Here is a 15,828-nt window from a genome sequence, read left to right as displayed (position 1 = left end):
GCAAACACACACGCAAACACACACACACACACACACACACACACACACACACACACACACACACACACACACACACACACACACACACACACACACACACACACACACACACACACACACACACACACACACACACACACACACACACACACACTGACAGACAGACAGACCCAGCGGCAGCCCAATGAGAAAACAGCAACTTGTATCCTACAGTTACCTGCTCAGCCAGTTTCCCTAACCTGTTGGGCTGACAGGACAGGGCAGGACAGATAAATAAAGATATATATGTATTTTATACGTGGATACACATGCACACACACACACACACAAAAATTACCCTGGATAGGGAGAAACAAAATAAAAAAAATCGAAGGGCCACAGGAGAAAAGAAAAAATTATGAACAGTCAGACTGAGAAGGGAACTTAGTGAATGGTCTTTTTCCCATTATTCAAAAACCTTATATATGTATAAAATATAAAGCATTATACATTTCCCTTCACCTCAAATTAGTTGGTAAAAAAAAGGTTTCCTATTTTATAGTAAGCCACCTGCATCATCATCAACATTCAGTCTTTTAAAGTTCTGCCAATGCTGCAAGGATTTCTTGGATGTTTAAAAAACATTGACCACCATGAACTCTGGACCTCTCCAACCCTCCTCCAGCTTACCTGCAAACATATCGCCACATTCACCCTACAGCCGAAGGTGGTGCTGACGGCGCGTGATGAAAGCCCCAAGTCCTTAAAGATCTTTGAGAAGGACTGAGTGAGTGCTATGCGGGGCCTCTCCTCTGCTACCACCATGCACGTACGCACGCAAGACAGGTTCACATTTCGCAACTGGAGATAGAAAAAAGAAGAGTTGGATCAGTAAAAACTATAAAATAAATTAAGTGCAAATTGTGTGAAAACACTGCAGCGAAAGCAATAACGTAACATTCTTTCTCAATTTGCAAAGACGACTGTGGCTGCATGTAAACTAGGAGCAGACAAGATTGATGTAATGGTTGTATTTTCATATTAATAGAACTGTTTTATTAGATAGATTCTACTCATTAAACCACAGACATGATTTTATGAAAAGAAATGGAAAAAAATCCCAGCTTCAAGTGCTGCTGACAGCAATCAGCATACAGATACAGAGTGAAGTGGCTCACCCCTGAGGACCCTGACTTTGTCTCAATAATCACAGCGCTGTAGCAGCAGCACCACAGGGAAAAGGAGTCATTGAAGAAAACCCTTAAATTTAGTGGAAGAAAAAGCTGCAGTTTGTTGTTCCCCAGTAACACCACTCAACATCTGAAGAGACAAACTGACCCGCAGTGCCTCTGTCTGTGAACCCAAGCCCTTGGTGCACATCTCCATGACTGAATACGAGCAGAAGGTGACGCGCACTTTGTATTGGCTGACTGCCGCAAGCCACAGAGACGCGTTGCTCTCCAGCTCCAGAGGGGGAACCAGGATCGACTGGTGGCCCGAGTACACACTGCAACCAGAAACATACATGCCAGAAATAAGGATCCACCAGAAAATAACTCAATGTTTATTCAATTTTACTGTCATTCTTTTGTTCAGAGCTGCTGGTTTACCTGCACAGGCACCAGAGAGCGAAGCCCAGGCCGCAGTAGGGGTCCAGACAGATGGCGATCTGCCGGGAAGGGTAGAGCTCACACTGCAGTTTGATGGAGCGACACAAGGCACTGGTGGCAGCGTGAGACATCTAGAGGAGATGATGGTACACATGGAGACAAGAATGCTGCATCAAAACTGGATCCTAGTGTAAAATTAAACTTAAAAACAACTCCTTGAGCTTTTAGGGATCCATTATTTCACTGACAGACACCTCGGCAGTGTACGGATGGTTGCTTGCTCAGAACGAAATTGTACCGTTAGCCAGTAAAACAAACCATTCTTTGGATAAACAACAGCCACAAACTGTGGACTTAAATGTGCCGAGGTTTACCAGATATTTTGTTAGCTTGGAACGTTTTTCTTATTTATGATCTCTATATGAAAGACTGGTAGCATCCTGACATGACAGCCACACCCTAATTAAGAACCCAGATGGATCATGTTAGTCCTTCAACATTCAACATACTTTGACTCCTGCTAAGATGCCCGTTGTGGACACGCTGAAGTCCAGGTAAGCTAACATCTCTGGGGTCGGGGGCTTGTACATCTGGGGACTCTTCTTCCTGGGGAGGTCATCTGGAGGATGAACAGAGGGAGAGGAGGAATAGTATAATAGTTTTTAAAGCAGGTATAGAAATCCCATACCATGTCCTTTTACTTAAAAACTATATTTATTTTTTATATACTATTCTTTGATGGCAACAGGAGAACATAAAGTGTGTTGGGTATGTGTGTATAATTCACCTGTGTCCAGCACCATGGGCCAGCTCTTGGTGTCCACAGCAGCAGCAGCCTCTTTGGATTTCAGGAGCTTCATTATTGCTTGAGTGGTCAGGATACACACCGACTTACTGACCTTTAACACACAGATACTACAGTATTACTACATATGTTACATTACTTTAATTATTCACACAATTTGCAGCCCTGCACAGAGCAGAGCTGATTTTGTATATCATTTAGTTAATTATAAAAAAAAAAAAAAAACATACATTCACCAGGTTTAATGATTGTAATAACTGTGCAGAGAGGGATTCAATTAGCATTTTGATGCAGGTCAGCGGACTCTGTTACCTCAACAATCATCTTAACGGTGGGCAGGGTGGTCGCCAGGTTCTGGGGATGCGGGGGTCTGACAGTGACTGGAACACAGCCAGCATACAGGCAGCCGTAGAAGGTAGCAATCAAGTCGATTCCTGCACATAAATGTTTATACTTAATAATATTACGAACTTTATTGAGTCTCTTCTGGTGTGTGATTATGATTAATAGACCGACTTCAAAAGTGAAGACAGAGATAGTGAAGAACCAGCTGTGTCTGAAGAACAGATCTGAAAGGGCAAGTAGCATGGTAGCACCTCTTACCTGGTGGGTAGACGAGTGCCACGTGGTCTCCAGTGTTGAGGCGACCCATCAGTGCTGTAGCCACCCGCTCTGCCCGCTTGTGCAGCTGCAGACAGGAGGCTGTACTAGCCACCGTGCCCTGACAAGCAAAAGATAAGAACACAAGTTACATTAATTTACAACGCTATGCTACACTTTATTTAACACGTATCAAAGTTGTAAGTTCAAGAAATTGGCCAGGCTTCATCGGCCTTATGATTCATCAACCGGTAGAGATTTCTAACAAGCTTTCATTTTAATATCTCCTTGTATTAGGCCCATATTGCAAACCAATACTTTTTTTTGTTGCATCAATGCAGGAAGTGCCATCATTTATCAGTTATTAAATTAACTGAATTAGCCAATACAGGCAGAATAATCAAATTGTTTGATCTATAAACATTTTCTCAACTGAATTTACAGGAAATTAACTACATATGAATAAATATTGCCATGGCAAAACTAAATTCTATATACTATGACAAAAAGGCAATACCTTAGCATTAAGAACAAGGAACAGAGGGTGGTCTGGAGTGGCCTGAGCTCTCCATTGCAGCACATCCTGTATGTACAGGAACTATAGGGGAGAGAGAGACACACACACACACACACACACACAAGTTTAACTACAGAGACATGAGTAACACACAAAAAAGACAGACACAAACTGAGACAGTGATGAATTGCTACACAAACAATGAAGAATTAATTTAGATTAATTAAATTAATTCAATTAGTTTTTGTAATGAAGGGGTGACAGATGTGATAGGGTACAATATATGTGAAACTTAAGAGTTGCAATACATGATGAAAGCTGAATCTGAATTACATAACACCTGTGTTAATACAGACAGCTCAGACAGCAGGGAGTCAAAACCATGTCCATCATCTCCGTCAGCTGTATGTATTTCAGATTCCACTCCCTCCAGTAGAGATCCTTACCTGTGTCTGCAGCGTATGTGTGCAGGTGATGAGTGGGTGAAATGAGGACGACTATCTACCTTACGTGCCTGGTCATTGTCCTCTAGCTGTGCCACGTCTCTCCCACAGGCCTGTGCTATCCTCTTGCCTGCCACCAGGTTGCCCACTATCATAGAAGCAGGACCGACCTCTGTCCAGCACAATCACATTCAGTGAAGTTAGGTCTTACATTCATATCAACATAAATATAAACACCACAATAACAGAAATGAAAAAAAGTATGTCAACAAGTCTTCATGCTAAGTTTGTTTTTAAACCAGATCTGTGCACGGACATCTGTTGATCTACCTGGCTGTTTTTGTCTTGGCTTGGGCAGGTTAGTGACACATGTGTGAGGGCACATGAGGACGTTGCATGGGTGCAAGGTGCCCTCCAGGAAGCGCTGTTTGGTCTCAGATATATGAATGCCGCCCAGGGGAGCCTTGGGAAGTGTGTTGGCAGGCACCAGAGCCAGGCAGTACACCCCAACCTGGTGGATGCTGTCTATGGCCTGGAAATAACACATGCAAAAACAGAGACCTGGAGATCAGCAAACTGTCAAGTAAATCAGAGGAAAGTGTTTCAATGTTATCATAAAAACAAAACAAAACTGGAGCTTTGTGTTTTTCACAGTCCAGTTTTAGTTTCAGTGAACACCATAAGGGATGTTTTCACTGGCAGTTATTCTTGTTTTAATATTAATCTTGTTTGTATGCACATAAATAAAATCAAGGAAAAAATAGACTTCTACATAGATTTCTTCAGCTTTGACTAGGGCTTAAAGGGACCATAACAGTGGTTGTGTATTCTTCTTAATGCATTCAAGAAATCTTTAACAATATAATAATAATAATCCAAGATTAAAATATATATATATATATATATATATACTGTATTCATTATTTAAATGTAGTTTCAAGGTTCTGCAAATTGTTTATTATATGGAACTGACATGCTAACCAATAATGATCTCCTTCAAAGTGGAAAATCAATCTAAACCCTTATGGCATGCTGTAGAAAACATTAAGGAAGGAGTATTATCAAATAAGTATACCCGATTTGCACTTACTAAAATAAAACATGCAGACCCACTGGTATAGTCCTTCAGTTAGCTGTGACTAGGTGAAAAGATGTGAAAAAGACAGAGCACAGTGAGCACCTGAAGGACGCGGCTCATCCACTGGAAGCTGTCTTCCTCGGAGGCGTCTGGCCTCTGCTCTGCCACAACAACGATCCTCTCGTCATGCAGCACAGACAAAGAAAACACTGCTATCCTGGAACACACAACATAAAAAAACACTGTTACAGCTGGATTGTACTCTTCCAATCAAACTGTCAGTGGAGAGTTAGAATCCAGTGCAGATTAGACATACTCTCTATATGAGAGATATGTAGAGAAGTGCAGAGTTTTTCTTTTACCTCCCCCTGTACACAAACTTCATGGGCTCCACTGCCAGTGCTGTGGCAACCACATCATCTGCATTGTGTCTCCGCCCACTGACCACCATCAGCCCATCCATCTTCCCCACAACAAACACAAGGCTGTCCTGGTGGGAAACACAAAGCACATACAGTACTGTTAGATGGGTAGATCTTGTCATTTACCCCAATCTAATAATAATAATCAGCTGTATAAAATATGATTCTCTCTCCTGATAAAAGTGTGAAAAACAATGACAGCTGTTCATCTAAACAAACAACTTAAGGTTTGGAAGTAATCAGACCTCACAGTGGACAGTTTTCATTGGAACTACCATACTGGAGAACAGAGAGGTATGTGCATTATCCAGAGTAACTGGGATGTTGTTTCTGGAAAGACACTGAAGTTGAATTTCTTTGTTGAAATTATTTTCCAGCTGAAATGAACTCCCATTTTCCTCCATTTTATTGAGGTCCCAGCAGAAGCCTCAGATGCACACTGTGTATTCCAAACATACAACTTGAACTATTTGCATGGCTAGAAACTCCTAAAGGTTAGTGTTTGTAATTTGAGTGAACTAACTCTGCACCTGGGACAGGGGCACGCTGAGAGAATATGAAAAAGATATGACACTGAATGTCACAGATTGATGATTTAAGACAATTGAAGTATATTTGAGGTTTAAGCAGATATGTCCTAAGGTAGCATGTGCTGCCAAAACTATATATGACTAACATATCACAACCATGTTTGAAACAGGGCTATCTTTATGCTATAAGAACTTACGGGCCCCACAAAGCCCAGCAGTGAGGTCCTGGTAAATGGTCTGTCGCTGACGGGAATCCCAGATGATGTTACTGGAATGGTCTGCAAGTAGAAACAACACTGTTAAAAACATACATTTGTGAATGAAGTATAAATGTCCAATGCCTCTAGTTGAAACACAGTAACTCATACATGAGAAAATACACGTAAGCATTTGCACTCTGGATTCATTTAAACAGTTCCAGAAATAAGTCACTAACCTCGAAGATATTCTTGGTCATGCCCGGGAGGCCGTAGTAAGCTACACCTGTGCTACCTGAGTTGACGCAGATCTCTCCAACCTCGTCTGTCTGACAGAGATAGGGTGTCCCCTCCACCCGCACCACACAAACCAGAGCTGGAGACACATAATGATGACAGCGGGGTGGGACATAATAAAATATAATTTCAAGTAGATGTCTAAATTGGTCCATAGATTTCTGTTGAATTACTTATTTCAGGAAAAAGTTAAACATTTTCAATAAGGAAATGTTCATTATTAGTTCATGTTTATTAATTTAATTAATTTAATTGTCAGCAAGGTGTTTTGTAATTAACAAATGTTATATGAAGAGGCCTTTGAGCTGCCTAATGTTTGTCATAAACACCTTGACAACTCAAAATCAGCAGACAGACATCAACAGATGCTTATGATGCCATTAAATAAGATAGTAAAAGCATTACTGCTAAATTTAAAATTTAAATGTTTACATAGGTAGTTTTTCTTTCCATTTATAGCCTACAAAATCTTATCTGATCCCCTCCATTTTCTGGGGACACGGTGGTGTCATTATAAAAAAATTTTTCATCTTCAGCATTTTACTCATTAACGGAAGCAAAAATATTAATAAGCAGCACATTGTACTGTACCTCCAGGCATGACCTGTCCCACATCCTGCACTGTGAGGACGGAGAGTTTCTCCTCCGTGTCCACACGGATCACGCTGTGGCTCAGCCCACCCATAGACAGCACCGCCTTCCCAGGAGGAGGAACACCCATTTCTGGAGGTCTGCAGGACATAGACATTATTGCAATTACACTTGTTATTAGTGAACACAGTGACACACATGGAAAGACTTGCAGTTCAATACATCTGTCACTCATTCCTCTTCATTTCCCTAGCCTTTTATGGCAAAGAAAAATCAAACAAATGATTCCAGTTCTATCTTTGTTCATCGAATACAGTTGTTTTTTTCAATAGAAGACTGAACCATCCATTGACTTAGTGCATCTTTATTGCAGCAGTATTGACGACCATGTGAATCTGTGAGAAAAAGACTCTGGATCCATTACAAAATGTTTAGACTTTCACGTATTTATTATATAAGTCTAGCCATGTGTTTTTAGTCTGTCTGTCACCGTAATCCTTCTCCATGACTAAGCCCCGTGATCAGCAAAAAGCTGGGACATCCTATACTTCCTCTCCGTGTTAAAGAAGCACAAATCTCCCTCCTCTTGCTGCAGAATCCAGCTAATGTTGCAAACGCAGTGTGATTTAATAGCACGGTAAGGCAAAGTGGTGACCAGTTGCTTTTGTTCCTATAGGGTGCAGTAAAGGCAGCTCACCTGCGGATGGCGACAGTCATGGCTTCTGAAGAGCTGGCACATGGACAGATCACCTCAGGTCGCAGCCCACGTGCCTGAAACACGTTAAGGAAGGCATCGCAGGAGGATATCGACCCTGTGATAACACACACACACACACACACACACACACACACACACACACACACACACACACACACACACACACACACACACACACACACACACACAGATCCAGTCAAACCAAACACACAACAAATCAATGATAATCTCTTGTGGCTTCAGGGTGATTATAAAGGTTATTTTATTGAATGAGAATCTGCAGGTGGACTCACATGGGTTAGCTCCGTCGGCTACAATGAGCATGCGCAGCGAGCTCAGGCTGATGTCTCTCTGGTCTCTCTGGGCCAGCAGAGACCAGTGCATGTCCCTCGACTTCACCACTGCAACCCGCGCTGTGCAAGGACACAAAAACAAAAGAGACAGGCTCCCAATAGAATCATCCAATCAACACCTCTGTCATTCAGCTCGACAGCCAATCACAGATAACACAATCTGACAGCAAATAGCAGCACTGTCTGACTCAGTTGCCAACAGGTGACTAAGCAAAGCTCAGACCAGAAAGGAGATGCATTTTTGCAGGGCAGCAGGGCAGCAGGCCTCCCCTCCTCAACATCCACCAGGCTAATACAATTGAACTAGAAATCAATAAGTCCAACAAACTCTTGCTTTAATCTATCCACCCCTGTCAAACGTGCAGTAAGAATCAAAACGGTTATGAGAAACACACTCCCTCTGGAAGTAAAACTTGGTTTTATTCAGGCTTACAGACACTAAAAACAATAACACAATGTTGGGTAAACTAGCATTTCACCATCAAGCAAGCTACCAAAGCATTTTTCTCTAAGTACTTTATTGTGAATAACCTGTACTGTCATGTATGTGTGCCATTTTGTAAGTATGATACAATGCACTATAATAAATAAATAATACATTTCCCATACTGAATAACAAAAAACAAATGGGTTTATCTTACAATAAAATTAGATTTGTTTATCCTGTATTAACGCCCTCTTCATAGGGCTGAGATGCAGCAAGTAGAGTAACGGAGAAAAGTGACAATTAACCCTCACCTTTGTATGTGTGCACCTTCTGAATCCAGGAGAGGGGGTTGACTTTCATCAGGGAGTAAGGAATGCTAATCACGTGCATCCGATTCATGACACTCTGCCACAAAAACAGACAAGCATCGCATGAGTAACAAAATGTCAAAAGTGTATCTTAACATGATGTCACTGTAAACAAGATGGGAGTTATGACAAGATTTTATCACTTGCTGCTGAAAGTGTAAATAAATCATTGTTTCTGCTACTGTTGCTGTTGGGTCATTTTAGGAATTTAAACGTGGACAAGCAGGTGATATATGGGCTGTATATAAATTCCACGGCATGTTTGAAACCAGAGCTGGGTTAAGTATGTGTTAGAAGACACAGAATATTATGAGAAAAGATGCTTTTGCCCATCAGGAGCTCATTAGTTTGAATGCGTTTACATATTGATAAAGTCCTCATAGGAAATAAGTCATAAAAATCAGACATTTTATCAGCAAACTGAGCATGGATCTATTCTATTTCTAATAACCCTCCTATTAGCTTTGCCAGATGGTTCAAGGCCACTCACAGTAAGAACACCATGCCATAATCCTGCTTCTCTCTTGAAGTCCAGGACGTTGGTTATGGTCTCGGCTGCAAATCAAAGAAATTAGACATTTAATCTGACATTCCTATTCTTCACTAGAGCAATCACACATCATCTGATTGAACACAAAACAAGCTCTGTAACGATGAGAACAGTACTGTAACATTATTAGTTCAGTGAAGCCCCAAACTAAGTTTCAGAAACAGACCTGGAGAGTTTTTCTCGAGGCTGCTGGTGCAGTTAGGAGTTATTTAGGGCAAAACCGGGACACTTGAGGAGAGAAGGTGCCCAGCCTTACATTCTCAGAAAGAAACACAACCAGCTGAGTAGCTGCATTTATCAAACTAGACTGTAATTACACTCTGATAGGCTCTGTGAGCAATATGAAGGGGAAAATCTATAATATCATAAATTATAAAATAGTTGTTGTTGTTTGTTTTTTTATGAATGTGCTCTGCATTATCTAACCTGCAGTATAAATAATAAGAAAACAACACAGCAATTCCAAAAGATCAAGCCCAATGTATGCTTTTCGTTTGCATATTCCTACATTTTTATCATTACTAAATCTGGTTAAGTCCCTCTCTCTATTGCTCTCTTTAGCATATGCTACCGCCACCAACTGGATGCCTTTCTCCACAGAGCAAAATTAAATATGCATAATGCCCTCCTCACCTTCAGTGTAGCCGCAGGCCTGTGTAAGGGCGTGACAGTGAGCCAGCATGGCTGAATGGGACACTGTGATCCCCATGGTGCTGCCCTCCTTGCTGGTTTTATACTGGATGTTAGAAACATTGGAACAGTTCCATTAAAAAAAAGGCATGGATAATATGAAAAAGAAGAGTACCTGATGAATAGTAGCTAAAAAATACAATCAATCAATGTGTGCTTTATTGGTAACAGCAATTAAACTACACTTACCTCTATGTAGGCTATGTCATTACTGGCTTCCCGTATTGGAGGATGCCAGTCTTTCGGAGGCTTCACAACATGTTTTCCATCTGTCACAAACCACAGCAACCGCGGCCAGCCTGCAGAGATGGAGACATTAAGTTAGTTCAAACCGAATGTAACTATACCAACAGACAGTCAAAATGAGAATAAAACTGTACCTTTGAAAGTGGCTACCTCCCCCGTTTGTGCTTTGGGCAAGCCTTTCTGACAAGCATCAGTGGTTAGTGCCAATGTGACGCCACAGCTGCCCAACAGAAAGCCAATCTGTTGACTTCCTGCATCCTGGGGGACCAAAGAGGATGAAAAACTGAAGTTCATACTGGCAAAAACTTTGGCAAACAGTGTCTGTCACAAACAGTCAACTATTAAGAATTCAGAACATGAAAGCTTGGTGGAAAGCTCTGAGAGAATTTGGGAATTCTAACCCGAGAGAAAGAAGGACGATGACTTAAGAAGAAACCTCAGAGCATCTTACATCAATAAAGCAGCAGGTTAGAAAGCAGAGTGATGGCTAATCACTATTAAAAAACTCTACCGCTGAGCATCAAAGCCCAAGATCTGACACACACTTACTCATATTTGATTGACTGTGCAAATTAGCTTACAGCTAGACTCGTGCTGAGCAAAACATGCTCTGCAGAAAAGAGGGGGAAAATTTGAGATACTGGGTAGAAGAAAAAGGGGATAGAAAAATAAAGAAGGCTTGAAAGAGAGAGGCAGGAGTGAGCGAATGAGTTTCTGACTCCCGATAACAGTTGGCCTGTGATCTAATATTTTAACTGGAATTACACATAATTTCATCTCACTCAAATCTCATTAATTACAGCACAGCGTCATCCAACAGCATGCTTATGAAGGGCAAACAAGAACAGACATTAATATTTAGCCTGTGTAACGGATGTGGGTGAATTTGGTTGGTAGATGTGCTCAAAACTGTGATGCATCATAATTCTCTGTAATTAGAACATTTGAAAGACAATGTATGTAACCATGCAACGCGTTACCAAGAAGCAAGATATTCTTCGGTTCAAACTACTATTCTGGGATATTGGAATAAATTGTAAATATTAATTTAAACAACTTTTAAGGGTCTCATTAATAGGTCAAATGTCCAGCAGGGGTCACTACTGCTCTTCACTGTCTATGTAGTAATCACACATATTAAAAATGTCCACACATTCCCAGGAGATTGTATTTGCCTTTACCTTTCTGGTAAGCGGCACTTCGATAGGCACAGGTACCAGCTCTGCCAGGAGACAGCCGTAGAAGGCCACCATGAACATCACTGGGTCATTGTTGGGGAAAACAAGTGCAACCTACAGGTGTAGCACAGACACAATATGTTAAGGTACAATGTTATGCAGTTCCTGCTTTAAGTTAAAGAATAGAATGCAAGGGGCATGGTGTGTAGCAACCATCATGGACAAGATCTGAAACCAAACATTTGCTTCCTCCCTCAAGTAATGATGTGATATTATATTTGTAAAGACATAACACAAACATGAGAACTTATTGGTTAAAAATTGAGCACTGAGATGCAGCCTTCTGTAAGGGAGCAATCAGAAATATCAAGATTTCAAGTAGGCTAAGGGGATTATAATATGATCTCAGTTTAAGCTTCTTAGCTGGGTTATTTCAACCCATTTCATTTTCAACACTGGAAATTGTGTTCAATGCTCAGAGAAATACAGTCTTGCACAAGCTGAATATCATATTAGGAGCCTCAGCCAAATGCCTGAAATGTAACAAGAACTGTGATATATACAACTGACCACCATTGGACACTCTCATGTTATCGCATGACTTACTCTGTCTCCGGGCATGAGCAAAGGCTCATTTCTGGTGCTCAGCTTGTTAAGAAGAGTGTATGCCAGTTTCTGACTGCGGGTCCATAGTTTACCTACAGAGGTGAAGATACAGTGTAAATACTTTACTTTTAACAACCCCAGATCCACAAATCAATATGCAAATACACAAAATAGCTTATAATAACAGTAGATTACAAAATAAGGTATCTAGAGACAAACGCAGGCACTTGCTTGTCCATTATTTGCACAGAGAAAACCCACAAAGAATGGATGACAGGAGTTGATATTGTTTTTCTAAATTCTGAGCCAATCATTCACAGATTGATACCTACCATAGGTGAGTGTGTAGACAGGCTTGCCAGCATTGTCGAGTGCCGTCAGACAGGGGCTCTTGGGCTGCGTGCTGCCCCATCGTTGTAAGGCTGCTGGCAAGGAGGGAGGCCAGTTGTTGACCACCCCAAGAGGCTCTCCTTCCAGGGGACTTGTGTGCTGGCCTTCTGGCTTTGGCTGGTTGGGATCTATCTGCTGGACTAAATGGGGAAAAGAATGGGGCATCAGTGTGAGGATGGTTCAATGTATGTTTTTGGCTGTGAATTACAAAGAAATGGTAAATTTGTCAATTATACAACTCTTTTAAAGTATGGCAAGGTAATAATAGGAGTATGTGGGGATTGAAAGGCACTGACATGGGAGTGATGGAAGAGGAAAAGCTGGAGGATTAAATGTGAGCTGAGAAACAAAGAGAAACCTGTGCCTTTCAATAAGCCATAGCTCCCTTTATCCTTGACTTTCCCTTCCTCCATGCACACTACTCGCTCTTTAGGTTGACTTCCATCTCTCCATCTGTATTTTCCCCTCACACTCTCCTGAACTCTCTGGTTAGTGGTATTCAGAACTACTTAGCTGAGCTAGCAAGATGTCCGCCGCCAAATAAAACACCTTGATCAGGAACAGGTAGTTAAGCCTGCTGCCATTTCAACTCTGTGTGTTTTTCTGCTCGCACCAAGCAGACCATCGGGGCTTGCCATGCCACAGCTTTTGTGCCAGACGCAGGGAGGCTTTACAATGACCTGCTGATGTATTACTATTCCTCCTGCGTATTCATTTTCACAGTGTTTATTCAGCCTGGCAGAGTACCACCCAAAACCCATGATGGGCTGGTTAAAATGGAGGAAATGGTTAGAGAGGGCTGGTCCACTGGTGTGTGTGTGTGTGTGTGTGTGTGTGTGTGTGTGTGTGTGTGTGTGTGTGTGTGTGTATTCCCTAACCACTCCCTTAGCACACCTGGTGGTCTCAGCTCCACCAAAAGATAACAACCCGTGATCTAAAAGTGTACCTAGACTGTTTATTTGTGTGACGTGGTGAGGTCAATAGACATTTTTATCTCGGCTACAACAATAATTAAATTAAATAACCAATACTGAAGCTGAAAACTACACTGAAAACTACAAAGAAATTAGACAACATCTTGAAGTGGATGTGGCTGTCACACTCAAAGGAGCAGGAGTGTTTATATCAAATACATCCTTTAACTACTGAAGTGTCGGATCGGTATGCTGATCACACCACAGAAAGACGGATGCTTTTTTTTCTCATGATTTATTGATTTAATAGAAGCAATGTAATTACTTTCAGGCCATCTTACCATCCAAAAGCTCCTCAAAATCGTCCACAAAGAACTCTCGTAGTGGCGGTCGCTTTGGTCTCTTCAGAGTGTTGAGCAGCTGCTGGATTTTGGAGGAGACGCGACTGTTGACTGGTACACCTTCACAATAAGATTGGAGGGGATGAAAAGAAAATGGTATATGTAGATAGAATAGATAGAAAAGACATATGTAGACAAATTGATTGAAAGATGGATGAAGTAAAGGAATGGATGAGAGGAAGAGAGATAAGAAAAAAAAAGAAAAAAGGTCAGTGTGGTGCTCTGATGCAATAGAGGATAACCAGCTCACATTGTAGCAAGACAACAAAACGGTGGACCTTGAGCTCACAGGAGAGGTTGAAGGTTACAGTCTTTCAGTCCAGATACTGTAGAATCACCGATAAACCTCACAGGCTATCAATCAGAAAATGAGGAGCCTCCTCGCCTGCTGCCTAGCAACAAAGATGGCCTCCCTACAGAAAGTAATTCATGAGGTGTCTCAGAATGTGTCTATTTCACATACGCTCGGCAAAACTGATAATTGTGGGAGGCTAAAACCAACCATATGCCCAGCAAAGCCAAAACATATACAAGTCATCTAACGTGTAAGTTAAAATTGCTGAACCAGAAGATAAATGCAATACTTAAAAAGCAGGAGAGGAATGAAACAACAGACTAAAATGAGATTAGAGGGGAGGTGTCCAGTTAGATTTCCCTCACATTTGAGACATGGATGTGCAGACTATAATCATCATCGGACATCATTTCCTCCATATGAATTCGTACTTAGTTTGGGAGGAGTGGTCTGTGGCAGACATTCCAGACAGCCACAGGAGACGAAGGCCACAGCTGCACCCAGCTTGCCTGATCTATCTTACTATAATAAGCCTGCCTCAGACAGGCTCTGCCTCCCTAATGTAGGGACAGATGCAGTGGGAGTTGACATGTAGGGGTCAGCTCTTCACCTGATGGGCCAATTAGAAAGCCCCAGACACACAAGAAAACATCTTAGGGGCCCTGAACCCCACACACTCAAGTGTCGTCTTTATATCACAGCCAACCAGGACCCACCTGTGATGATGACTATAATTACCATTTTCATGATTTCATAATGTATTAATTTTGGGAGGAAATGGCACACCAGGTGTAAACATAATTGTATTTACCAACAAGCTAAGACCATAACAAAGATGAAGACAACGAGCAAGGCTGGCTATCCTACATTTTTCTTAATGTTAATGAATCCCATGGAAAGACTAAAACCAAGTTCTGTGTTTGTCCGTCTCCAAATATTTTGACTTCCTTACCCTGTCTATGGCTCTAAGCCCCAAGCTCCTTTGTTCCTACTGAAGCCAAAAAAACAATTCAAAACGGTTTACATTACATAGTTTAATTTTAAGTAAGTAATTTCTTGAAGCAGCTGGGCATTGTAGTTTTTAATCAAACGCTACTCAAAACGGAGGAGCATTTGTTGGGGACTTTTTTTTAAACCGCGGATCATTAAACATTTGGTGCTCTCATGAGTTTGTACAATAAATTGACTCAAAATAAACTACGGTGCAAATTTCTATCATAATTGTTGTATTTTTGTACAACTAATTGAAGTATATGGCACAGAGGAATAAGCTATATCTGACTTTGGATACACAGACCTTACTTCTTAGTAATTAATTAATTAATTGTTGGTTTTGGCTTTTTCATATTTGTTGAGAAAAATGCACAACGGTATGCATGCTCCATCAACACATACAGCGTCACTATCCGAGTCCAGATGGAACCAAAGTTACTGTGTGGCCTGTTTTCTACACCCAACTATGTGTTGTTATTAAAATGGCAACAGTGCTAGACAGCTGCCATCAAAGAACCCACTATGTGGCTACAGGCTAACAGGCTTGTGTCACAGAGTGTAGTGAGAAACATAAACTGACAAGTCCAAGTGTCTCGTTGTGAGCGCAGAAACCAGTATGTCAACATGCTA

At 41.4% G+C, this 15,828-nt stretch overlaps 1 protein-coding gene across 6 annotated transcripts in view; it reads right to left on the bottom strand.

The window, feature by feature from the left end:
- LOC114563767 (disco-interacting protein 2 homolog A) overlaps positions 1–15,828 on the bottom strand; it is an 80,610-nt gene that overhangs the window by 4,511 nt on the left and 60,271 nt on the right. For 2 of the 6 annotated variants that reach the window (XM_028590623.1, XM_028590626.1), the window contains 27 exons: positions 13,851–13,970; positions 12,538–12,735; positions 12,206–12,297; positions 11,603–11,713; positions 10,556–10,679; positions 10,365–10,474; positions 10,119–10,221; positions 9,426–9,490; positions 8,879–8,972; positions 8,081–8,200; positions 7,767–7,881; positions 7,070–7,209; positions 6,421–6,557; positions 6,182–6,262; positions 5,395–5,522; positions 5,135–5,249; positions 4,285–4,486; positions 4,017–4,126; positions 3,512–3,592; positions 2,998–3,115; positions 2,707–2,828; positions 2,377–2,488; positions 2,099–2,208; positions 1,590–1,720; positions 1,318–1,486; positions 670–840; positions 218–247 (listed from right to left, as the gene is read on the bottom strand). In XM_028590623.1, coding sequence (XP_028446424.1) covers positions 218–247; positions 670–840; positions 1,318–1,486; positions 1,590–1,720; positions 2,099–2,208; positions 2,377–2,488; positions 2,707–2,828; positions 2,998–3,115; positions 3,512–3,592; positions 4,017–4,126; positions 4,285–4,486; positions 5,135–5,249; positions 5,395–5,522; positions 6,182–6,262; positions 6,421–6,557; positions 7,070–7,209; positions 7,767–7,881; positions 8,081–8,200; positions 8,879–8,972; positions 9,426–9,490; positions 10,119–10,221; positions 10,365–10,474; positions 10,556–10,679; positions 11,603–11,713; positions 12,206–12,297; positions 12,538–12,735; positions 13,851–13,970 — 3,209 coding nt within the window. Of the gene's footprint in view, positions 1–217; positions 248–669; positions 841–1,317; positions 1,487–1,589; positions 1,721–2,098; positions 2,209–2,376; positions 2,489–2,706; positions 2,829–2,997; positions 3,116–3,511; positions 3,593–4,016; positions 4,127–4,284; positions 4,487–5,134; positions 5,250–5,390; positions 5,523–6,181; positions 6,263–6,420; positions 6,558–7,069; positions 7,210–7,766; positions 7,882–8,080; positions 8,201–8,878; positions 8,973–9,425; positions 9,491–10,118; positions 10,222–10,364; positions 10,475–10,555; positions 10,680–11,602; positions 11,714–12,205; positions 12,298–12,537; positions 12,736–13,850; positions 13,971–15,828 lie in introns of those variants that run through there. The other 4 variants (XM_028590625.1, XM_028590627.1, XM_028590624.1 and 1 more) reach the window with 3 other exon arrangements.

This window comes from Perca flavescens, chromosome 11 (assembly GCF_004354835.1).
Source record: "Perca flavescens isolate YP-PL-M2 chromosome 11, PFLA_1.0, whole genome shotgun sequence".
NCBI classification, from domain to species: Eukaryota; Metazoa; Chordata; class Actinopteri; order Perciformes; family Percidae; genus Perca; species Perca flavescens.
Note: the sequence above shows the minus strand (reverse complement) of the source record. Positions and strands in the feature narration are given on the sequence as shown.